The sequence below is a fragment of the Plectropomus leopardus genome, chromosome 10, assembly GCF_026936395.1.
Source record: "Plectropomus leopardus strain MGB_pleo_1.0 chromosome 10, ASM2693639v1, whole genome shotgun sequence".
NCBI classification, from domain to species: Eukaryota; Metazoa; Chordata; class Actinopteri; order Perciformes; family Serranidae; genus Plectropomus; species Plectropomus leopardus.
This window is the reverse complement of record NC_142185.1, coordinates 37,950,676-37,976,670: the sequence shown is the minus strand read 5'-3', so window position 1 is coordinate 37,976,670 and position 25,995 is coordinate 37,950,676. Positions and strand designations below refer to the sequence as shown.

Sequence of the window (25,995 nt, the reverse complement as noted above, 5' to 3'; positions counted from 1 at the left end):
AACAGGTCTTTAATTCGCCAACAGGAAGTTTTGATTTGTCCACTCTCACTCTGTGTCTCACAGTGAGTCGAGTCGCCGGCTCAGCACGTGCAGTAACAGCTCCTTATTCAGTGTGTGTGTGTGTGTGTGTGTGTTTGTGTGTTGGGTGGTTGAACATTTGTTGCGAGCAGTAACGTGTGGGGGTTGGGTACAGATGGTGGCTTTATGTCGGGGGGGGGGGTTGCAGTTAAGTGGGACCTTAATTCAATTGTCAGCCGATCCGTGTTGATGCCACAACAAGGAGAAAAAATATGGGAGCATAAATATTATTCTAATTGTTGTTATTATTATTATTTTAAAAACACAAGGTTCTTTGTTAAACATTTCATTACTAAAATTGAAACTTGAAACAAAGTGTATAAAGTCTATTTTGAAATGGGTTAGGGCAGGCATGTCAAACCGGTCCACAGGGGGGCCGGTGTGGCTGCAGGTTTTGTTTCCAACCAAGTAGCAGCACACCAGACTTGACTCATTTAATCAACTGATCTCCGTCTTCAGACAGTTGATTGGTCAAACTGTGTGCTCTTGGTTGGTTGGCACAAAAACCTGCAGCCACACCAGCCCCCCTGTGGACCAGTTTGACATGCCTGGGTTAGGGATTGGGTTGTTGGTTTGGATGGTTGTGTTTCAGGTTGCATTTTCGACAGATGAGTGAATATAAACAGAACAATAACAACCATTATCACCCCTCTGATGACTTCTGGTGATCTCAGCGGTCACCTGTTAATTCACAGAAGTCACATGACATAGATTTACTATATGGCAAAATACAAAAATATATGGACACCTTTGGGGACTAACTCAATGTAAACAACATATGGTTTACAATTCAGCTGTCCACATACTTTTGTCTGTGTGTGTTGTTTGTTACCTGCCTGGTGATAAATCACTTCCAGCTCATAGCCGCTAGGCAGCGTCCTCGTTATCCACACCGCCGTCTGTCTCACCCCCTCCCCCCGGTGTTCAGGTGATCAGACAGAGCTCCGGTCTCCTCTCTCAGTACCTTCAGAGAGCGGCAGGATGAGGATGCAGCACCTGAACCAGGACAACTGATCTCATTATTATCATTATTTTCATCATTATTATTATTATTATTATTATTATAATGGGATGTCTGATCGTCAGACAAATGGGATGTTGTGTTTTTTGGGCGGATGGTCTCTGTGTGATCTGAGGACAGAAAGGACATATCAGGGACGTGTTATGTATTGAAAGAACGGTGTCTGTCTGACCTGAGGACTGAGTCTCTGCTGACTGGAGCCCCGCCGTCATCACAGAACGGAGAGCTGTGATTGGCTGCTGGCATTAAGGTTTGGCACACACTCTGATTGTTAATCAATAATAAATCAATCGTCTGAGATGGTGGTGTCCAGCCTGAGGGGCGTGGCCCTAAGGGGGACATCAGGTCTGCTCTGAGGGACAGAGGGACAGTTGGATGTCTTCAGTCTGTCTGTGGCTGGTTTGAGGTTTTATCAGGTGCTTAGGCTGATGATCTGGAGACAAGTGAGCAGACAGAAAGGGCACTTCAGGAGACAGATGTGATGATGAAGAGTTAAAGAGTGTGTGTGTGTGTTTGTGTGTGGGGGGGGGGATTCATTGCACAGTGGTGTCAACCTAAACACCAGAAAAAATACCAGCTTTGTGTGTTTCCTCAAAACATGACAGTGTGTTTATTTAAATGTGTTCCCTCTATCATTGTATGTCCCTTTGTATCATTATGTCCCCTCTCTAAATTTGGAGTTCTTTGTGGGTCTGTGGAGGCAGTGCAGGAGGAGCTCCATGTGAGAGTATTGGAGCAGAGCATTGATCTGGCTTCGACTTTATCACAGTATTACAGTATCAAAGTACTACAGTATTACGATATCACAGTATCACAATATTACAGTATTACAGTACAGTTTCTCTGTTTAAAGAAGGAAAGAGTATAGACTGAGACAACATCACTGCTCTGAACATTTGTGGGTTTTCACACTTGTACCGTCACATACTGTGTAGCCTACGGCGGTGAAACTTCAGGAAGGTATAAAGGAGTGAAATAAATACACTCTGGTGCTCCAGAGTAGGTTCTGCTGCTCTGTCTGTACCCAGAATATGCTCTGCTGCTCTGTCTGTACCCAGAATACGCTCTGCTGCTCTGTCTGTACCCAGAGTATGCTCTGTTGCTCCATCTGTTCCCAGAGTACGCTCTGCTGCTCCATCAGTACCCAGAGTACGCTCTGCTGCTCTGTCTGTACCCAGAATACGCTCTGCTGCTCTGTCTGTACCCAGAATATGCTCTGCTGCTCAGTCTGTTCCCAGAATAGTTCTGCTGCTCTGTGTGTACCCAGAGTATGCTCTCTTGCTCTCTCTGCTCCCAGTGTATGCTCTGTTGCTCCATCTGTTCCCAGAGTACATTCTGCTGCTCCTTCAGTACCCAGAGTACACTCTGCTGCTCTGTCTGTACCCAGAATATGCTCTGCTGCTCAGTCTGTTCCCAGAATAGTTCTGCTGCTCTGTCTGTACCCAGAGTATGCTCTGTTGCTCTCTCTGTACCCAGAGTATGCTCTGTTGCTCCGTCTGTTCCCAGAGTACACTCTGCTGTTCCTTCAGTACCCAGAGTACACTCTGCTGCTCTGTCTGTACCCAGAATACGCTTTGGTGCTCTGTTGGTACCCAGAATACACTCTGCTGCTCTCTGTATCCAGAGTACAGTGCTCAGTCTGTTCCCAGAATAGTTCTGCAGGTCCGTTTGTGCCCATAGTAGGTTCTGCAGATGATAAAAGTCAGTGTTAGAGCAAAACGTATCGGTAGGAGAAGCACAAAGCTGCTGTGTGGGACATCGTTATTGTGCTGAAGTATATACACACAGTATTTACTGGTATGTAGGGCTGCAACTAACGATTATTTTGATAATCGATTAATCTGTCGATTATTTTTTCAATTAATTGATGAATTGGATCAAAAGAAAAATAGAAATAATAATAAAATAAGCATTTTTTCTGCCATTACTTTGCTTAAAAACAGATTATCATTGACAACAGTGCAAAAAGTGAATAAACAGGCAATTATTTGAACATCCCTGAGCTGTCATAATAATATGAAATCACACGATATTAATCACGCACATCTAACAGACCTGCGACACAGTGACTGACGTAATAATTTGGCGATACAACAAATTCGATAATTTATTCATTGCCAACACATTTAATAATTATTATAATCCATTTTATTTATTCCTTTTTGCTGCCCTACTGGTATGTAATAGTATTGAAATACAATCTTTATTGGTATAAAACTATATATATATATATAAAGGTCCTAATGAGCGCTGCAGCTGCAGAGGTATCAGATGAGTGTGGCTGCAGATGTTTTTGTGGTGGCGGGCCGCTGCAGATCGCTGAGTGTGTGTGTGAGATCAGCTGTCGGGTTGCTCAGAGGAACTGAAGCAGTTGAAACTGTGAAGCACACAGAAACCACCATGTTTCTTGGGTCAGAGTTTGACATGTTGACATTTCTTCGTGTTGGTGTTTTTTGTGTTGATGTTTCTTAGTGTTGGTGTTTTTTGTGTTGGTGTTTTTTGTGTTTGTGTTTTTCTGTTGGTGTTTTTTGTGTTCATGTTTCTTCGTGTTGGTGTTTTTTGTGTTCATGTTTCTTCATGTTTGTGTTTTTGTGTTGGTGTTTTTTGTGTTGATGTTTCTTCGTGTTGGTGTTTTTTGTGTTGATGTTTCTTCGTGTTTGTGTTTTTGTGTTGGTGTTTTTTGTGTTGATGTTTCTTCGTGTTGGTGTTTTTTGTGTTGATGTTTCTTCGTGTTTGTGTTTTTGTGTTGGTGTTTTTTGTGTTGATGTTTCTTCGTGTTGGTGTTTTTTGTGTTGGTGTTTTTTGTGTTGGTGTTTTTTGTGTTGATGTTTCTTTGTGTTGGTGTTTTTTGTGTTGATGTTTCTTCGTGTTGGTGTTTTTTGTGTTGATGTTTCTTTGTGTTTGTGTTTTTATGTTGGTGTGTTTTGTGTTGATGTTTCTTCGTGTTGGTATTTTTTGTGTTGATGTTTCTTCGTGTGGGTGTTTTTTGTGTTGATGTTTTTTGTGTTGATGTTTTTCGTGTTGATGTTTCTTTGTGTTTGTGTTTTTGTGTTGGTGTTTTTTGTGTTGATGTTTCTTAGTGTTGGTGTTTTTTGTGTTGGTGTTTTTTGTGTTGATGTTTCTTCGTGTTTGTGTTTTTGTGTTGGTGTTTTTTGTGTTGATGTTTCTTCGTGTTGGTGTTTTTTGTGTTGGTGTTTTTTGTGTTGATGTTTCTTCGTGTTTGTGTTTTTGTGTTGGTGTTTTTTGTGTTGATGTTTCTTTGTGTTGGTGTTTTTTGTGTTGATGTTTCTTCGTGTTTGTGTTTTTGTGTTGGTGTTTTTTGTGTTGATGTTTCTTCGTGTTTGTGTTTTTGTGTTGGTGTTTTTTGTGTTGATGTTTCTTCATGTTGGTGTTTTTGTGTTGGTGTTTTTTGTGTTGATGTTTTTTTCGTGTTTGTGTTTTTGTGTTGGTGTTTTTTGTGTTGATGTTTCTTAGTGTTGGTGTTTTTTGTGTTGATGTTTCTTTGTGTTGGTGTTTCTTCATGTTGGTGTTTTTTGTGTTGGTGTTTTTTGTGTTGATGTTTCTTCGTGTTTGTGTTTTTGTGTTGGTGTTTTTTGTGTTGATGTTTCTTAGTGTTGGTGTTTTTTGTGTTGATGTTTCTTTGTGTTGGTGTTTTTCGTGTTTGTGTTTTTGTGTTGGTGTGTTTTGGGCTGATGTTTCTTCGTGTTTGTGTTTTTTGTGTTGATGTTTCTTCATGTTGGTGTTTTTTGTGTTGGTGTTTTTTGTGTTGATGTTTCTTCGTGTTTGTGTTTTTGTGTTGGTGTTTTTTGTGTTGATGTTTCTTCATGTTGGTGTTTTTTGTGTTGATGTTTCTTCGTGTTTGTGTTTTTGTGTTGGTGTTTTTTGTGTTGATGTTTCTTAGTGTTGGTGTTTTTTGTGTTGATGTTTCTTTGTGTTGGTGTTTTTCGTGTTTGTGTTTTTGTGTTGGTGTGTTTTGTGTTGATGTTTCTTTGTGTTTGTGTTTTTGTGTTGGTGTTTTTTGTGTTGATGTTTCTTCATGTTGGTGTTTTTTGTGTTGGTGTTTTTTGTGTTGATGTTTCTTCGTGTTTGTGTTTTTGTGTTGGTGTTTTTTGTGTTGATGTTTCTTAGTGTTGGTGTTTTTTGTGTTGATGTTTCTTTGTGTTGGTGTTTTTCGTGTTTGTGTTTTTGTGTTGGTGTGTTTTGGGCTGATGTTTCTTTGTGTTGTTGAAGCTGCAGAACATCTCAGTGTTTCTGATCAACACTCAGCCTCAGTTCATTAACAGCACTAACATCTTACATACCTCCTCATGACCACCTGGAAACTCCCAGCCCCCCCCAGAAACAGCTGGAGGTGTTTGTTTATCAGAGAGTGTTGGAGCAACCAGACTCAGAGAGAGAGGAGGAATTAATGTGTCTTTGTAAAACTCCATGGTTAAAGGGAGCAGGAGGAGGAGGAGGAGGTGGGGGTGTCTGCTCTGTGATGTGTCGTCTCTGCTTTGTCCTCATCCCTCTGAATGGACACAAAGGACGGACGACTGCAGATGATCAGAGCTCTGAGAGATCAGCAGCTTCCACTCTGACGACAGACTCAGCAGTCATGTCTTCATGTCTTCATGTCCTCATGTCTTCATGTCTTCATGTCCTGATGTCTTCATGTCTTCGTGTGTGTGTGTGTGTGTGTGTGTGAAGGGCTGGGTGTTTTCAGCTGCGAGACGGCTGCGTTGCCCCCGGTGACATCTGCCACTCTGTGCCAGAGTCATGTGACCCGGCGGGCAAACAGTGCCGTGAATGGCTTTTGTTTGGGAGGTCACCCACAGACACACCAACACACCGACCAATCACAACGCAGACACAAACACACACACACACACACACACAACCTGCCGCAGCACGCTGGAGATTCAAGGTGGAAGTCTTCCTTCTTCCTCTCAGAGACAAATCTGTTTCTTCCTCTGGTTTTTGTGTCGAGTTTAACCTTTAGTTTTTAGTCTTTGGTCTTTAGTTTTTAGTATTTAGTCTTCAGTCTTTGGTCTTTAGTTTTTAGTCTTTGGTCTTTAATTTTAAGTCTTTGGTTTTTAGTCTTTAGTCTTTAATTTTTAGTCTTTGGTTTTTAGTCTTTAGTCTTTAATTTTTAGTCTTTGGTTTTTAGTCTTAAGTCTTTGGTTTTTGGTCTTTAGTTTCTAGTCTTTAGTCTTTGGTTTTTGGTCTTTAGTTTTTAGTCTTTAGTCTTTGGTCTCTGAGTTTGTCAGATCAGATCAGTTTCTGCTGAACAGAATTCAGATCATGAACAAACAAACAGCTGCTGACACGTTTTCTGTTGCAGTTTATTTGTCCTGCTTTGGTTGATGAGAGCAGGAAGTACTTCTAGGGTTCCTACGGTCATGGAAAACCTGGAAAAGAATGGAATGTCACAGTTGCATTTTCTAGGCCTGGAAAAGTCTTGGAAAAATGTTGGCAGTTTTTTTCTGTAATTTTTTTGAAAACTGTAAAAACAGAAATTATTTTCGGATGTTTCAAATTTTTCAAATTATATCTGAACAGAGTTGGAATCTTATTTGTTTGAAAAACATCAGGCAGTTAAGCCAAGAAAAACAAAGTGAGTCCTTGAAAAGTTTTGAAATGTTGTCCATGACAGTGTGTGGAGCCTGCGGTTTAGATGTCAGGATGCTGTTTACATGTTTTTTAGTTTCCTATTTCATTGTGCTGCGTGTACGCTGCTGCTGCAGGTCAGGCTGCGTGAACGCTGCTGCTGCAGGTCAGGCTGCGTGAACGCTGCTGCTGCAGGTCAGGCTGCGTGTACGCTGCTGCTGCAGGTCAGGCTGCGTGAACGCTGCTGCTGCTGCAGGTCAGGCTGCGTGAACGCTGCTGCTGCAGGTCAGGCTGCGTGTACGCTGCTGCTGCAGGTCAGGCTGCGTGAACGCTGCTGCTGCAGGTCAGGCTGCGTGAACGCTGCTGCTGCAGGTCAGGCTGCGTGAACGCTGCTGCTGCTGCAGGTCAGGCTGCGTGAACGCTGCTGCTGCTGCAGGTCAGGCTGCGTGAACGCTGCTGCTGCAGGTCAGCTTCTTTCAGCCAAAAGGCAAACTACACAATGGCGGGGGGCGAGGGCAGTGAGATCATATTATGTGGGGACGTTTACCTCCGACCACACAACGAGCATTCTCGTCTCACTTTTCAGCTCTTTCATCAGCGAGGGCATTACCGGGTCTGAACTGCCCCTAAATCCTGCCGGTCACACCTCTTATTAAAGCCTGCTCTGTCCCACGCCCTCCACCCCCGCCCTCCACCCCCGCCCCGCCCCTGCTCTTGGTATTCAGCCCAGGTCAGCAGATTTCGGCCCGGCCCACTGTGGCTCCCCTTTTTAATTTGCACCTGTTGTGCAGTTGTCGAGTGGCGCAGACAAAGATCATATTCAGAGCAGATCTGCACACTAATCTCTGCGCTTCATTCCTCGGCCCTGGGAACCCGCACGCTCCCGTCTCAAACTGGCAGAAGATAAAGTCCCCGGAGGAGCGGCAGCCTGAGCCGGCGAGCTGGCAGCAGCCTCCGCCGCCTCCTCAGATAAGACGTATGAGAGCTGCTGGAAACGTTGCTTTATTAGGAGAGCGGCGCTGCGCGGCCTGCTGGCCGGTTCCCATGATGTCATGGTGCTGCACCCTCCACGTGCCGTCAGCACGCAGCGCTCACTTCCTGTCAGGGTTCAACATTTGCGACCACAGTTGATGTGCAGTAATGGTTATTGTTAATTGATAATTGGCTATAGTTTATTGGTAATTTGTCATTGTTTGGTTATTACTTTAGTGGATATTACTTTTTGTGTATTGGTAATGGTTATTTGTTATTGCATAATGGTAATTGTTTTTTGTTCATTGATAATTGGTTATTGTTTATAGATCATTTCTCATTATTAATTGGTTATTACTTTTTTGTGCATTATTAAGAGTTGATTGGTTATTAGTTATTGGTAGCCTAATTTGGTCATTACTTTAGTGGTTATTTCTTTGTTTGGTAATTGTTCATTTGTTACGGTTACTGTTTATCTGCTATTAAATTTTTATTGTTTTTGGTTCGGGTTTTTGTTTGTTGCTTATTGTTTATTGGATTTTGTTTGTTGGTATCCTATTCATTAATTTAAATTATTTATTGCATGCAGAAGTTTTACTTGTAACAAAGTATTTTTAGGCAGTTGTATCTATCCTCCAGTAAATGTACAGTGAAATGTTTGAATCATTAATGCAGCGCAGCGTGAGCAGTTTATGACCTCCGTACAGGATCTGAGTTCAGTTTGTGTTGAGTCATGGAACATTTACAGTCCTCTGTCCCCCCGAGAGTCCCGCAGAAAAAGACTCCCTGGACAGGAATGTCCTCCTCCTCCTCACGGTCTCTAATGTGTCCTCTGCTGTTTGTGTTTCAGTGTTGAACTATGAGAATGTGGTGGAGACCGGTTCAGAGACAGATGAGGATGACAGGACTCTGGTCTCTGAGGAGGGCGGCCTCGCCAGTGGAGGAGGAGCAGGAGGGGAGGATGAAGAGGCAGGCAGCCCAGCCGGTGTCCCCCCTCTGGAGGCGTCTCCTAGAGTTGGCCACGCCCTGCTGTCCTTCAGGGACCAGGATGCCTCAGAGGGACTACAGGACCATCATCACCACCGCTGGAGACTTGGGGACGACACTAATGGACACCTGAGCGGCGCCGGTGAGTCATCAGTGTGCTGTGAGAGTACAGGGGGTACTATGGTACTACACACTGTGTATACTCTAATGTGTACAGCTACATACCTTATACACAGTACATAGAGTGCTTCTTCAAAAATCTTTAAACGTTTTTGTCAGTTTGTTTTCTTTTAGTGATTCTTTATTCTTTCAAATTCTTTGGTGATATTTGAATTTTTTGGCAATGTTTTTCTACATTCAACATTTTTTTTTCTTAAAGAAATTTTGTTGATTTATATATATATATATATATATATATATATATATATATATATATATATATATATATATATATACACAGTATGTTTTGGGGGATTTTGAAGGAAAACATGCCTTTCGAAACCCGTGCACCTGCCAAAATAAAGATCCCCAAAATGACACCATTTATCAGCCAGAAACTGCAAACACCGAAATGATCATTGGATTTTCAGATTTCTGACAGTCCTTTGAACTCATCATGCGGGACAAACGCTTCATGTGTTTTCCTCGCGTCACTCAGTGAGAATTATTTGTAGCTTTCTGGAGGGTGAAAAAAGAAAACAGCCACCCCCATTCACTGATGAATAAAGAACAGTCCTTTCGGCCTATTTCTATTGTTGAAACTATTTTTGAAGCCTGGGACGCTGAGGATGACTGACGCCAAACAGACAAACCCACAATTAAAACGAGAAAGAGACAAAAAGAAACATGAAAAAAAGTGCTGCGAAGAAGAAAGAAATGTTTGGACAAGGAGACAAAGAAAAGACTGAAACTGGAAGAAAACTAGAAAATAAAAAGCTGAAGTGAAAAAGACACAAAGACAGACGGAGAGGACAGAAAAAGAAGAGGAAGAAGTGAGAGGCTCATTATTTCTCCTTCACCTCCATCTCATCTCTGGAGGAAGCGAAAAGAGGAAAAGAGACTCTTTTTCTTTCTACCAGAAGAAGACGAGGACAAGTGTCCCAGGGTCTCTGCTGCTGTTTAACCTCAGTCAGACTTTGACTTGGGACTCATCTTTGATTCAAACTAAATAAAAGATAGAAATATCGAGTCTTTCTCTTCTCCTCCTGTCCAACATGAAAGTATTATACATGACTTTATCCAATCAGAAGTGATTGATGGCGCTGAGCCGACCGGCCAATCACAGACACTCGCTGTTCGGTCGTGGTCAGCTATCGGAATGACATCATTGATCTCAGATCCGCAGCCGTCCAATCAGATGTGAAGGATTGTGATTTGTGACTGCAGATGAAGCTGCTGAGAAAATAATGATGATGAGTAAAGAATTGATTTCCACAAATAAATATTAAATGATAAATATTCATCAGAGAGCAGAGTGGTATGAGTCGCCGCTTCACTCTGGTTTTACTGTTGTTGTGTTTTTCTTTTCTAAAAACCACAAATTACAGATTTATTTATTCTGCCGTCTTTCCCCTAAGGTCACCGTCCCCGTCCTCCTCCTCCTCCTCCTCCTCCCCGCTGTAGAGCTTTAGCAGCATGAGGAGGAGGATAAGGAGGAGGAGGAGCTGTGTCACTCCTTTGAAGGCTGCATGAAGCTTATGATACTTGTGACTCCTGTTGAGGAGTCACGTGAGCAGGAACTGACACAAACGGCCTCAGTTCGTAGGTCGGGAAATACCTACAGAGCCGAGGAGGAGGAGGAGGAGGAGGAGGAGGATGAGGAGGAGGTGAAGATGAATAAATCAAAAGTGTGTTTTCTGTTGTTTTGTGTTGAACAGACGACAGGAAGGATGAGTATGAAGCGGTCGGTCCGGAGGCGTCTCTGCACGCCGCAGGACACGAGACAGGTGAGACACAAACACACCGATCACACACAGCTGCTGGAACCAGAAATCAACTTCAAGAAAAGAATAGAGGTTTATCAACAGCAGAATAATGTTCATGGTGAGATATTATGTCAAAAATATTATCTCAAAGTGATTTTAATATTCAGATTCCTTTTTTCGTATTCTTTTAGGCTAACTAACTAACAGGTTAAGAAGACTGCTTTTCTGTAAAAAGCACCAAATCAAGAAAAAAAAAAATTAAAACTTTGTTCAAAAAAAAAAAAACAAAAAAAAAAAAAAAAGACTAATATATATATATATATATATATTATATATATATATATATATATATATATTATAAAGAAAGCATGCCCTCCCCTGATTTTGAGGGCGTTTGTCATTTTGGCTTATCATGAGTCACTTTTCAGTCAATGTGTTTGTTTCTTCCTGCTGTAAATACTCTGTTTCTAAGTGATGATGATGATGATGTTGACTCAGAGCCGCCCTTGCGCTGAGGACACAGGAAACAGAAGCAGAACTCATAACAGACCAAATGTTACGTTTCGGGTCACAAAGTTGTTAAAGACGTCACGGACAACAAAGAGAGGCGGTGCAGTGTTTATGCGAAGGCGTCCCTCAGGGTTCCATTCTGGTTCCTCTCATGTTCTCAGTTGGTTCATCCAGCAGCATCTGACTCTTTTATCATCTGCTTTATTTATTGTTTTTTATTTTTTATGTAAACACAAACAGAAGGAACAGTGACCCTGAGCTCACCTCCTCTTTGTTTCTCGCCATCAGCAAAGCGACTGGACGGCGTCTCGGAGTTCGACGAGTACTTTAAGAGTAAACTGGAGGAGGGCGATGGTCACCAGGCCACCATTGCTGAGTACCTGCAGCGCAGCGACACTGCCATCATTTACCCAGAGGCCCCTGAAGAGGTGACGCGACTGGGCACGCCTGAGGCCATGGGACAGGACGAGAGCGAGCAAGGTAACGTGCAATAATATATCTACTGTAAGATATCTGATAATATGTCCAATGACATGTCTAATTCTTTGTCCAGTACTTTAAATATCTCTACACGCAGTGTGGAGCGTAGGCCGACATGAATAAATTTTACTCTGCTTTTAATGTTTGAGTGAAAAAAGTGACCTGTTTTTATGACAGTTTTTTTTCCACAATATTCTTATTCAAATTTTCCATATTTTAAAATACATCTCTTATAATCATATAAAACATAACATGTAGTTGTGACATAAAAAACAAACAAACATATATATAAAAAAAACTGATAATGAAAAGATAAAAACAAAAAAACAACAACAATATGCTCCTCTGATGTTAAAACTGGTAATCTATACTAAAATGGAGTACCATGGTTTCAATAACTAAATAAATATTGGACATGTTTAGAAGATTTAAAACAATCAAACAAACAAATTAAGTACATAATTTACACAGGCGCAGAATCTGCATGGTCCGCAAAAAATATTCAATTCCTTTGATCACATGACAGATCGAAATCCTTCACATAATTCAGAAAGTGACTCCATATGTTTTCAAAAATATGCTGTTTACCTTTTAATATATAAGTAATTCTTTCTAATGGGAGGCATGATAACATAAGTTTTATCCACCGATTCGTATTTGGTCTGTTAAGTTTTTTCCATAAAAGTGCAAAATATTTTTTAGCATAAAGCAAGCCGAGCTCTATCACTGCTCGTTCACTTTTGACAGACATTTGTTTACCTGGATACACGCCCAACAGAAAAGGTTTGGGGTCCAGATTCTTTTTGAAATGATCTTCAATCAAACTCTCACTTTTATGACAGTTTTTTAGTTGAAAATGAAACTTTGAAAATAAAGATCTTTACTTGTCCTTTGACCTCTGTGTGCGTGCGGGCGGCTGCAGACCTGCTGTCCGGCACACCTGACGACTTCGCCCAGCTGCTCACCTGTCCGTACTGCGACCGCGGCTACAAGCGTCTGACGTCTCTGAAAGAACACATCAAATATCGCCACGAGAAGAACGAAGAGAGCTTCAGCTGCCCGCTCTGTGCCGACGCCTTCAGCCACCGTACGCAGCTGGAGCGTCACATGACCACGCACAAATCCACCAGAGACCAGGTAACACACAGTCCCCCCAGTGTGTCCAGTCCCCCACTGTGTGTCCAGTCCCCCACTGTGTGTCCAGTCCCCCCAGTGTGTCCAGTCCCCCACTGTGTGTCCAGTCCCCCCAGTGTGTCCAGTCCCCCACTGTGTGTCCCATCCCCCCAGTGTGTCCAGTCCCCCCAGAGTAAAAGTCCCCCCTGTGTGTCAAGTCCCCCCAGAGTAAAGTCCCCCTGTGTGTCCAGTCCCCCAGAGTAAAGTCCCCCAGTGTGTCCAGTCCCCCCAGAGTAAAAGTCCCCCCTGTGTGTCCAATGACAGTTCTTTAATGAAAGCTGAGGAGGTGGTTGGCGGTGGATGTGGGACGTGTGAGCGGCGTGTTGACTTCCTCCGGCGCTCTGACTCTGTGGATCAGCTGCTGCTGGAGCAGGAAGTGGAACAGACCAGATTAGAGACGCCTCGATCTGTTCAGGGTCCGTGGTTAACACACTGGGGTGGCTGTGGCTCAGAGGTAGAGCGGGTCGTCCTCTAATCGGAAGGTCAGCGGTTCGATCCCCAGCTCCTCTTGGCAACATGTCCTTGGGCAAGATATCAGAGAAAAAGATATCATGTAAATTTTGAAAGAAAAATTACTAAAATATCTTTAAGAATAAAAAGTGAAAAACTGCGTATGAATGTGCTGTGAAACACTGAGAAATGAAGAGAAGATTGAAGCTGATTTATTTTTAGCAGGGTTAGGGTTAGCAAATGTAAGGTGCCGTTAAAAGCTTTCAGTACGGCGATAACATGATAGATATGATTTCTACCAAATCTTTTTACAGATGTCACAGAACATTGATTTATCTTACAACACGTGATATGTAGAATTTATCTTTTATTTGTATTTGAAGTTCATATTAAATCATTATTAATTTCATAATGATGCAGAGTTGAATGTTTAAAATTGGCTCGGGGACAAAGGAAATAAAAACCAGACAGGAAAAGCCATTTTTTGACATAATAAAAGTCATGACTGATGAATTATTGAATTTGGGTTTGTTCCTTTTGGTGTCAGCTCAGATTTAAACAAATTAGAAATGTTCTTCCTTCTGTCAGAGACACAAACATCATGAACCAGCAGAAGATATTCTGCTGAAATTGATATTAAACACTAATATTAATAAGATGAATACACTTTACTTTGACATGTAAGGATCAGCTCAGAGCTTCACGTCTGACTTTACATTTAACCCTTTCAAACCTGCAGCAGCATCATTCTTCTTGTGCTGCGTATACTTATTACTGAGCACATTGGTGAGATTTCTTTCCAAAACAGGGATAACAATATAAATCTAATGTAAATATATATCCTTTATTTAAGCAGGTAAAAGACTCACTAAGAAAGACCTGAAGCCAAGTATGCAGCTTAAAACATGGCCTCCGTTTAAAATGCAACACAAAACTATCAAATACATTAAAATGTGCAATAATCAATTTCAATGAACAAGTTGTTAAGAAATGTCCCACAAATTGCAAGAAATTAGTAGATTTAGAAAATATTTTTTAAAAAAAGCTACAGGGGAAAATGTCTGGGGAAAAAAGGATAAAACTCAGAAAAAAATCTATATTTATAATGACCATGATTAGAATTATGTCACAAAACATAATTTTTTCAAGGTTGTTTCTTTGTTGTACTTTTTTATTTTTCTTTTGTTCGTTGATAAATCAGCTGATAAATAAGTGCTTTGTGTATTTTGATTTTCATTCAGTGAAATAATTCATCTAAAACTCTGAAAGCTCAAACTCTCGATGTCCGGATGGTGCTGCTGCCGCTGGAGGTGGTGAGAGGGGGCTGTGTTGTGATGGTGGGGGGTGATGATGATGATGATGATGATGATGATGGAGGGGTTGTGTTGGGTGATGATGATGATGATGGAGGGGTTGTGTTGGGTGATGATGATGATGAGGGTGGGGTTGTGGTGGGTGATGATGATGATGATGATGATGATGATGGAGGGGTTGTGTTGGGTGATGATGATGATGATGGAGGGGTTGTGTTGGGTGATGATGATGATGATGATGATGGAGGGGTTGTGTTGGGTGATGATGATGATGATGATGATGGAGGGGTTGTGTTGGGTGATGATGATGATGATGATGATGGAGGGGTTGTGTTGGGTGATGATGATGATGATGGAGGGGTTGTGTTGGGTGATGATGATGGAGGGGTTGTGTTGGGTGATGATGATGATGATGGAGGGGTTGTGTTGGGTGATGATGATGATGATGGAGGGGTTGTGTTGGGTGATGATGATGATGATGATGATGATGATGGAGGGGTTGTGTTGGGTGATGATGATGATGATGATGATGATGATGATGGAGGGGTTGTGTTGGGTGATGATGATGATGATGGAGGGGTTGTGTTGGGTGATGATGATGGAGGGGTTGTGTTGGGTGATGATGATGATGATGATGGGGGCCGTGTTTGTTTATCTGTGTATTTGCATGTGAGATGTGGGGCAGCAGCAGCGCCCGTCAGCCCACACATTTTCTCAGAGAGAGTTTCAGATGAAGAGTCTCGATCAGATCTGCCTCAGCAGATACTATTTAATTCCCCATCTGTAATCTGCCTCCCACTTGTCTTGCGTCACATGATCAGCGGGCCTTTTGTGTTTGTGTCTGCAGCCGCCGCTGCTCGCCGAAGGAGCTGGAAACCGCAAGTTCAAGTGCAGCGAGTGTGGAAAAGCCTTCAAGTACAAACATCACCTGAAGGAGCATCTGCGCATCCACAGCGGTGAGTGGCATTAATAACCCTCCTATGATGACTCATGACCCGTTTCACAGCGCTCACACACTCTGCTTTTCTTTGAATTCACCCTGACTGATTTTATCTCCTACATTTTACAGCTGTGACACTAATCCTTCTCTCCTACATGAATGATTCATTTTCACACATTTATGTCGAGTCATTCTTCCAGAATTCACTGTGAAGCTGCTGCTCAGATTCTTTTCACTGACAGAAAAGAGACTTTAGGAAAAGTTCAGTGTGAACAGAAATGATCTCTATGAGCGAACGCTGAGCTCTTAGCACATCATTGTGATCTGAACACTAAAACCTTCAGCTGAGCCTTTCCGCTGAATGTCGGCTCTCAGAGGAGGCCGGTGCTCTAAAACAGCCTGACTGTCATCAGTGACTACACGGACAAAACAGCTCGAACCGTCACAAACACACTTTAATCCCTCTGAGACAGCCAAGGCCAAGGCTTCGTACCAAATGCTCACTGGGACTCAGTCATGCACCACATAGATTTTGGTGCACATAGGTCAGGGTCACTTTGACCTCCTCTGTCCCATTCTTGTTAATATAATATCTCAAGAAGACTTTGAGGTTGTTTCTTCAAATCTGAGATGAATGTTCAAGTGGACTTAAGATTGAGCTGATTAGGTTTTGGTGGTGGTCAAAAGTCAAGGTCATGGTTACCTTGTGTCTGTCTCATTCTCATAAATGTGAATTGTGCCAAAAACATCCACTTGGACTCAACAATCAACAGATTAGAATCTGGTGGTTGCAGGTCAAAGGTCAAGGTCATGTAACCTGGACTCAGCTCTGATATACATATGTCAAACTTCCGGCCCATCTCCAACCTCCTCTGTCTGTCAAAAATACTTGGAGGAGCTGTTGCCTCCCAAATCAAGTCTCATCTCACCCATAACTCCCTCTATGAACCATTTCAGTCCGGCATCCATTCCCAGCAAATCACAGAAACACCGGAAACCACCTGACTTTAAGGAATTAAAGTCACCAACGACCTCCTCTTTTCCTCAGACTCCGCCCATCCGCCCATGTCGTCACGGTCTTCATTTCCACTGCTATGCCGACAAAGTCCGGCTCTATATCTCCACCAACTCTATCACCACAGAAACCCACTCCACACTCACCAACTGCCTCACTGAAATAAAAACTTGGATGCAAAATAATTTTCTAACATTGAACTACAATAAATCTGACATCATCCTCATCGGCCCTGAATCCCTCACAAACCCCACCCAAAACTTCACCCTCAATATAGACAATTGCACCCTCTCACCATCCCCCCATATCCACAATCCAGATATCATCTTTCACAGTCACCTCTCTTTTGATCAACATATCACTCACCAAAAATATTCAAGACTGTACTGACCCATCCATGTTCAAATCACTGCTCAAGACTCATCTTTTTAAACAAGCTTTTAAAGTGTGACCATGATGTGTGTTATTGATATGCTTGTGCTATGTTGCTATGTTTTCGTTCTTTTTTGTTTTAATTTTGTTGTTGTTGTTGTTGTTGTTGTTTGAAATCTATCCAGCTTTCTTTGAGTGTGTGAAAAGCACTTTATAAATAAAATGTGTTGTTATTATTATCATTATTATAATCATTATTGTTATGGTGACCTCATAAAACATGGCCATACCTCAAGAAATCATAAGCTTAAATTTCATACAAATGTCTAACAGGATAAAATAATGAAGATCTCACATTTTATATCCAAGAAGTCAAAGGTCACAGTGCCATCATCATGTTTTTATATCTCAGGAGCAGCAGGGGGGACATTTGGTCAGAAATTGAACTGGTGACTCTGATCTGTAAACGGTGCTGCCTGTAGAGATCTGTGTGTCAAACATGTTTTCACTGACATGAAACTCAAGCAGAGCACAGAGACAAACAACCACGAGGCAGATTTCTGCTTATCTGTTAGATCAAATTAAAAGTAGAAAACTGCAAACACTGATTGTGTCCTGAACTACAAGATAAAACTGTTTTTATTCCAGACTAAATTAGTCTTTGGTGTTGTGTTTCAGGTGAGAAGCCGTACGAGTGCTCAAACTGTAAGAAGCGGTTCTCCCACTCCGGCTCCTACAGCTCCCACATCAGCAGCAAGAAATGCATTGGCCTAATCGCCGTCAATGGGCGGGTACGCAACGGAAACAAGCCTGGCTCCTCCCCAAACTCCACAACCTCATCGCCTGGAAGCCCCGCCCTCGCACAGCTCCGCCACAAACTGGAAAACGGGCGATCGCTTGGCGCTCCGGACCAGCAGCTTGATATCAAGGTAGAGCCAATGGACTTCAATGAGTATCGGCTGCTGATGGCCTCTCAGCATGGGTTCGGGGCACCGGGAGTCTACCTGAATGGCCACAGCGGCAGCCCCTTGGGTATCCACGGCTCCTCCCAGAGCCCCCTCCAACACGTGGGAAGCATGGGTCTGGACCTCCCCCTGCTGGGCTACTCAGGTTCTCTAGGGAACAACCTGAGCGAGGTGCAGAGGGTGCTTCAGATTGTGGATAACACTGTTTGCAGGCAGAAGATGGATGGGAACCCAGAGGAGATCTCCAAGCTCAGGGCCTACATGAAGGAGCTGGGGGCACAGATGGAGGAGCAGAGGCTGGCCCAGGCCGGCTTCCAGGTGGTGGGACATGGCAGCCCCACGAAGAGCATCATTGACTACACTCTGGAGAAGGTCAACGAGGCCAAGAGTCTGATCGAAGACTCCAAGAGGGAGGCTGATGTCAAGAAGGAGAAGCCGAACCAGTCAGCTGATCTCAGAGGTGAGGAGAAATGCCACGATGGCCAGAACCAGTTCCTGCCGTTCTCCTGCCAGTTCTGCAAGGAGACCTTCCCCGGACCCATCCCGCTGCATCAACACGAGCGCTACCTGTGTAAAATGAACGAGGAGATCAAAGCAGTCCTACAGCCGACCGAGTGCAGTCCTGCTGGCCGCCGGGGGGCGGTACCCCCTGAGCCATCCAGCACCGAGCGGGCCACCAGCCCCATCAACCCCTTCAAGGACCATGTGTCAGTGCTCAAGGCCTACTTTGCCATGAACACTGAGCCCAACTCAGAGGAGCTGCTAAAGATCTCCACTGCTGTTGGTCTCCCTCAGGAGTTCGTCAAGGAGTGGTTTGCCCAGTGGAAGAGCCAGAACCACAACGGAGGCGGTCTGGGCAAAAAGTCACCCTCTCATGACATCAACCACAGCTTTAGCCGGTCACCGATGTCACTTCTTGCGGCAGATTTACATGGAGGCTTCACTAACGGTGACACCTCCCACAGACTTACAAAGGCCAACAAGTTTACAGCCAACAGGCAGACCACAGGGGACAAACCACTAGATCCCTCGGACCACTTGAGGAGTAACACTCCATCACCCCTCAACCTCTCCTCCACCTCCTCCAAAAACTCTCAGAGCAGCTCTTACACTCCGAACAGCCTGGCCTCTGAGGACATCCCCGGGGACATACCACTGGACCTGTCGCTGCCCAAACATGTGGCGCTGAAGCTCCTATCTGCTGGAGACAAGCGTCCCAGACCCAACGGCTTAATCATTGAGTGCAATGGCGAGGGCCTTGGACGAGACCAGGTGTCCAGGCCCTTGGGCCTGGTCAACATCAAGAAGGAGGTCCTGGGCTCTGATGGAGGGGGGAACTCTATTCACCAACTGGAGAAAAGCAGCAGTCCCCTCTTTGGGATCAACCCCTTCGCCGGCAGTCCTGTCTACACCTCGCTGCCGCCTCACGGAGCCTTTCCTCCGCCCACCTTCATGTCTCCTGCCCAGGCCAACATCCCGGGCCTCAGGCCCTACCCAGGCCTCGACCCCATGAGCTTCCTGCCCCACATGGCCTACACCTACGCCACCGGGGCTGCCACATTTGCTGAACTGCAGCAGAGGAGGAAGTTCCAACGGAAACCAGGTTTCCAGGTAAGAGCTAGTTCAAAGGATGTAGGATGTAAGGATGTTCTTCTTTTGTGGTTCTTGGAGGACCGGGCTGGTGTGATGATAAAGCTGGTGTTCACCTGGTCTAAGTGTTTTTCTGTGAAACTCGTCTTTATCAGAGGCGTCCCCTCCCCGTGCCCCCCCCCCCCCCTTTTTAATTACTTACCTTTAAGCTCTGTCCAGACGTGGGATCACGGTAGCGGGCAGCGGGAGGTGGGAGCTGGTGGTGGTGTCAGGGGTGGATTATCCAGAGCCTCTGTGTGTGTGTCTCAGGGGGAGCTGCTGGATGGGACGGCGGACTATCTGTCAGGCCTGGACGACCTGACGGACAGCGAGTCGCTGCTGTCCAGGAAGAAGATGAAGAAGACTGAAAGTGGTATGTACGCGTGTGACTTGTGCGACAAAACATTCCAGAAGACCAGTTCCCTCCTCAGACACAAATATGAGCACACAGGTAGATATCACATCCGCACACTTTTCTTCACACCTTTTCTACCTCCCCACCCCAAAATCCTCACGCTCTGCCCACCCCCCAACCTCAACTCTTTGGTTTCAGTCTTTTATTCTGTGATTTGGTCACGCAGCTCCTCCCACTCCTCTTCTTCTTCTTCTCTGTCGTTTCTTTTTTTGTGGCCTTAACATGTTCCTTTCTTTTCAGCGGGGGGTTACATAAACAGTCAGCGCCCCAAATATCATTCATACTGTGACACTGTGTCTGTGGAGGAGGAGTGCATGTTTGCATGTGTTTGTGCGTGTGTTTGTGCGTGTGTGTGTGCATGTGTGTTTGTGTGTGTGTGTGTGTGTTTGTGCATGTGTGTGTGTGCGTGTGTGTGTTTGTGCATGTGTGTATGTGTGTGCATGTGTGTGTGTGTGTGGGTATATATGTGTGTGTGTGCATGTGTGTGTGTGTGCATGTGTGCATGTGAGTGTGTGTGTGTGTGCAGATCAAAGGGAAATATTAATGAGAGCAGAGCAAGCGTCCATTTTTACATCTGTGATTTGGAAACAAACATCCAGTAAACAGCTCAAATGTGAACTATCTGTCAACCCGCTGAAGCAGCATAATAAGGGACTGTTTGTTATTTATTGGGGGGGGTGGTGCTGCTGCTTGTTAAATAGTTTTTAGGCACAGGGGAGGGACTGATCTTTTCTATTTTGGCTTTGAGAGAGGGGCATACAACTTTAAGTGAAAATTTTGTATTTCTGTATGTATATTGTTATCTGTTTATTTGTGTATTTTTTTTACTTTTTACATTTTTGGTAATATTTCTGCAGGTTTGGAACACATGTTTTCTCTAAAATAGTTTGAGATTTTTTTGTCTTAAAAATTGCTTTTTTGATTATTTCTTTTTAATTTAATTTTTTTAGCAGGTTTGGAAGGCATGTTTGCTTTAGAATGGTTGTTTTGGGTTTTTTTTTTTTTTTTTTACAAAATGTTTTTAAATGCCCATTATTTTCTTTCTTTCTGTGATAAATTAAGAACAGTCCCTTATACACATAGCCATCATCTTCCCTCTGAGGAACACACAGACACACATCAACTCAAACTGTATTTGAGTAGAAACCACAGACGGATGATCTCACACTGACATTGGGGGGAAAAAGAAGCTCTCGTGAAAATCAGAAGTTTAAATAAAAAGACAAAGTGTCATTAAGCAGCGACTTCAAACCACGGCTTTCTGAAGCCTGTGTTTCAGACACTTTATTGGTTAGTTCCGAATGTTAAAAAGTCAAATAAATGTGTGTTTAGGAAAAACATTCAGAAAGACATTTTCAGCTCAAACTCTGTTCAGATGTTGAGTCTCTGCAGCAGTTTCAGTTTCAGAGAATAATAATAATAATAAACTTTATTTGTATAGCACCTTCCTTACAAGAAATGCAGCCCAACGTGCACTAAACCTTCGGATGAAGCCTGGGCTCAAATCAGCCAGAGGCGTGTTCTGTGTTTTTTATGATGAAGTTTGGTACAAACCGACACTCTGACCTGAACACCTCCGTCAGAGGTTTTTGGGGCATCGTGGGAACGTGTTTGGGTAAATGTGAAGTTTTCTGCAGGGACACGGTGTGATGTCAACAAGACGTGTTTTTCTGTTCTGCTCTGTGCAGGAAACATTCACACACAGATCAGCTTGATTCGCTCTGTGCAAACAGAATTAGTGATTTTTTAAATGAGCTTCGGTGCAAACAGCACGCCGACGCTCTCACCTGAGAAACATCCGTCCGCTTTTACCTTCAGTCTACCTTCATTTCACCACGTTGCATCACCCCCCCACCCCCCGCCCGTCACTCAGAGCCCAATCCACCGTCTCGCTTATTTTAGCCGCCCCGTGTGTGTGTGGTGTGTGTGTGCATGTGTGTGTGTGTGTGATGGTGGATGTTTGAGTCGTTCCAGGTCTATTTCTGGCTGCGATCTGCCTGCATGTGTGTTTGAGGAGCTCTGCATGTACGTGCACGGTACCCCAGAGTGTGTGTGTGTGTGTGTGTTGGCATTGTGATGGTGAAGTGGAGTTTTGGTGTGTGTGCGTGCGTGGGCTGTGTGTTTGGACGGCATTCAGCATGTCGGTTGGCAGCAGCCTGAAGCTTCCTGTTCAGAGTCAGAGGGAAGAAATTCACACTCGTACGGACTCATAGTAAATCCACCAGAGTGTGTGTGTGTGTGTCAGGAGGAAGAGGAGGAGGCTTACTGTCAAGGCTGTGGTTTAAATATGGCGCTGTGATGTCACTGCGGGCCGTTGCAGGTTCACGTTGCCTCGTGGCGTCTAGGGCATCTTGTCTCAGGCTTCACCGTTGTCACGGCAACAGACGGAAAGCGAGAGTCCGCGTTATTTTGGCTAGCTTCAGTTTAAAGTCTGAAGCAGCTTCGTGCTTGTTTCATGATGTTTCATCTGCTCCTGCAGCTTTGCATGCTGGGAAGTGACAATCAGACAGTCGGCCAATCAGGTGTCTCCATCAGAATAACAGCAAATCAGCTGAGAGACTTCCAAATGTCAAAGTTTCAGTTTATATCAAGTTCAGTTTGATGAATTCTGAGATTTAAATCACAAATTCAGCTTTAAACAATAATAATGATAATGATTAATAATGATCATTATGATCAGTGTGGACTTTATTTATCATCTGCTCTGTCAGGTTTGTGTGATCTGTACATCCATCCGTCTGAAAAAATAAACGTAACTTTAAATAACTTTGAAGATGAATCGTGATGATATGACGTGTGCGTGCGGCAGCGTCCTCCTGACCCGTGCTGTCCCCCTGACCTGTGTTGTCCCCCTGTGTGTGGTGTCTCTGCAGGGAAGCGTCCCCATCAGTGTCAGATCTGTAAGAAGGCCTTCAAACACAAACACCACCTGATCGAGCACTCGCGCCTGCACTCCGGAGAAAAGCCCTACCAGTGCGATAAGTGCGGCAAACGCTTCTCGCACTCGGGCTCCTACTCGCAGCATATGAACCACCGCTACTCCTACTGCAAGAGGGAGGCCGAGGAGCGCGAGGCGTCCGAGAGGGAGGCTCGGGACAAGGGAGGAGGAGGAGGAGGCGGCCTGGAGCCCACAGAGCTGCTGATGAGGAGGTCCTACCTGCAGGGCCTCGGGCCCCTCGGGTACTCGGACCCCGAGGACCAGCAGGAGGACAGTATCTTGAGGGACAGCAGTGAGAGAGGACGGGAGGAGGACAGGGACGTGGACAACAAGACGTACGAGGAGGTGACAGACATGCAGGAAGCAAGTTTGAGGGACGGAGAGGAGGAGGAGGGAGGAGACGGCCGGAGCCAGATGGACTCGATGAGGGACGACGAGGACAAAGACAAAAAAACGATGGACGAGAGGTCACGAGAAGGGAAGACGGACAGCAAGTCGGACCAGGAGGACTGATTAGAAAAAAAAAGCTTTTGAACATTTGTGGCTTCAAAGAGAACACGCTCTTATTTTGAAGGGACAGCTCTGGAATGATTCGGGGGTAAAATGAAAAAATAACTTGTCCTGACGGTGAGTTTCACCGGAGGACAACAGGTGTGACACCTGCATCACATTCAGCTCAGCAGACCAAGGTTAACCCTTTGAAACCTGGATGGACATCAGAGTCTTTCACAAGTGTTTAACCCTTTGAAACCAGCTCACCAGTTTGATCTCTTTCAAAAACATAAAACGGCAACTTGGTGAGAAATGTCCCACAAGTTTCAAGAAATCAGGAAAAGCTGAAATGAGCTGAAAAATAGTGGGGAAAAAAACGAAAAAAGAGAGAGAAAAATAATTATTAGAAAATAATTATGATTCTGTATTTAAAGTTAATTACACTTATATTTTTAGCACTTTTTTCAAACCATTTCCTTCTTTTCTAAATCTTTTTTTTTTCTTTTTGTGTGCTTCTTTTCAGGTAATTTTCTTGTAACTTTTTATTGATCACTTACTAATTTTGAGTAATTTTGTGTGACGTTGCTCATCGCCTTCCTCCCATGTGTTTGAAAGAGAGGTTTGAAAGGGTTAATTCTGAATGTCAGCTGAAACATTGTGACTCTGGATTTATCAGGTTCTTTCTGTTCGAGTCATCGGCACTTTGTGCAGCTTTGTTTAAATGAAATGATGTTAAAGGTTGAAGTCAACGATGCTCCAGTTCATGGGACACACGATGAAGGACTCTCGCACAAACACGGAGCTGAGAAACGTTTCCGTTTGACCCTGGCCCTGACATTTTTTAAAGAAAAGGTGTTTTCCAAACCCAATGATTTCTTTAAAAATTGCTGAGAATTTCAAAGAAAAAAACAAAAATGACCAAAACCTTTATAAGGAAATTTTAAAAGATTTTAAGGAAAAAGGAATTGCAAAAGTTTTTAAAGCAATAAAAATGTACTAAAACCTACAGGCCTGTGGGTTTGAAGGGCATGTTTTCAGTAAAATAAATCCAGATGCAGCCGTTTAAAGTTATCTGACCCTCCCTGAAGCAAAATTAAGTTGTGCAGGTAGAACCTGATAACTGAAAAGTCATGAAATGTTTCATAAAAAGTTGAGCTAGAATCATCTCCATCAGTTTGGTGAAATGAAACACTGATTAAAATCAGCTGATGAAGAAAATCTTCATTTTAAAAACGTGAGTCATGTGACAAGACTCCTCTCACAGCCCCGAATCATTTGGTACGGTCCCGAACACGATGACGGCCGCCATGGCGTTATGAAGCTGGGTGGGATTGTTTAAAAATCCACGTTATGCAAAAACTAAAAGATGAAGAAGTAATAATGACTGTGGTTGTGATGTAGCTGTTTCTAATGTACAGTATTATAAAGGCCTAAAAGCTGTGTGGTGCTATCATGTTCTTAACTTCCTGTGACTCGCCACCTCCAAACCCCACATTAGGTCATTGCACTCGACTCCCCGAATCACTACAAATCAAAATCCAAAAAAAAAAAAGTATTGAAAAACAAAAGAGGGAAACGTGTGGAACACGCGGTCACTTCCTGTCAGTGTTATTGTTGTTTTTTTGTTTCCTTTTACTGTGACGTTTTTTATTTGGATCCTGTTTTATTCTTTTTGTCAACTAACCACACGACTTTGGGCCTCCATGTTTTATTTTTTCTTTATGTGAAGGAACATTTCATCCTGTGTGATTTTCAAAATAATGTTGTGGACTTGAGTCTTAAAGAGGACAGGAAGAAGTTTATTCTGAAAGGGCTCCCTGCTAAAAAGATAAAAAAGGACAGAGCCTTCATTTGTTTGTTCATTTTCTCCAGAGAAAGCCTTATATGCAAACCCTCACCTGTGCGTCTCTGCAAAGTGCCATCCCTGTACAGTGACATCACCTGTGACATCACCTGTGACATCACCGCGTCCTCTTGGCCTCGCCCCGTCAGTGTTAGCAGCGTAGATAGATGATTTGTTAGTTTACATTTATTTGTGCAATTCTGTTTTTTTGTTCCATGACAGTATTTTTTCAGTATTACATTTTTTGTTTTTGTTGAATTTTCCAACATAAATTTCATCTTTCTGTTTTTATTTGAGAATTTACCGTTTTATTTATGTGACTCATTTTATATTTCCTAATTTTATTTATTTCATACTGTAGTGTACAGTGTTATTATGACAGTATTAGAGTTCCTCACAGGAAATAGATCTATTTTAATAAAAATGTTGTGGATTATTGGAGCAAACAGACAAACATTTGGAACGTTTCAATTCTTTGTTTTGTGTTTTTCTTCATTTCCTGTGAAACTACTGGAAATTCTAAATTCGGGGAACTTTTGATACCGTGATGATTCTTGTGACAACACTGTATTTTTAAGAGTAATAAAAAAAATCCACTTTATTCATCCCACTGAGGAGGAGACGAAGGACTGATGACGATGATGATAATGAAGGATTTCCTGACATGACTGAAGTATTATTATTGAACTTTAGATTTCTCTTGGAAATGCTCGAATAAATGTAGCCAAATTAAATTTTAATAAACTTGTGTTATTCTTCTTCCTGTACCTGTTTGATTCATTCACACACACACACACACACATAGAGTGGGCGCTGACGGCGTCTGTTTTTAGCGCGCTCATGTTACCGTCACATTTCTCTTCAGTCACATCACCGGTGGCTCTGATC

At 43.3% G+C, this 25,995-nt stretch overlaps 1 protein-coding gene across 3 annotated transcripts in view; it reads left to right on the top strand.

The window, feature by feature from the left end:
* The window catches only part of zeb2a (zinc finger E-box binding homeobox 2a), a 60,185-nt gene extending 34,320 nt beyond the window's left edge, over positions 1-25,865 (top strand). The window contains exons 3-10 of one of the 3 annotated variants that reach the window (XM_088083835.1): positions 8,511-8,789; positions 10,525-10,593; positions 11,371-11,562; positions 12,485-12,699; positions 15,346-15,454; positions 17,504-19,401; positions 19,690-19,792; positions 22,708-25,865. In XM_088083835.1, the coding sequence (XP_087939961.1) occupies positions 8,511-8,789; positions 10,525-10,593; positions 11,371-11,562; positions 12,485-12,699; positions 15,346-15,454; positions 17,504-19,401; positions 19,690-19,792; positions 22,708-23,285 (3,443 nt within the window). In that variant the 3' untranslated portion in view covers positions 23,286-25,865. Of the gene's footprint in view, positions 1-8,510; positions 8,790-10,524; positions 10,594-11,370; positions 11,563-12,484; positions 12,700-15,345; positions 15,455-17,503; positions 19,402-19,689; positions 19,871-22,707 lie in introns of all 3 variants that reach the window. The other 2 variants (XM_088083834.1, XM_088083836.1) reach the window with 2 other exon arrangements.
* The last annotated feature ends 130 nt before the right edge of the window (positions 25,866-25,995 follow it).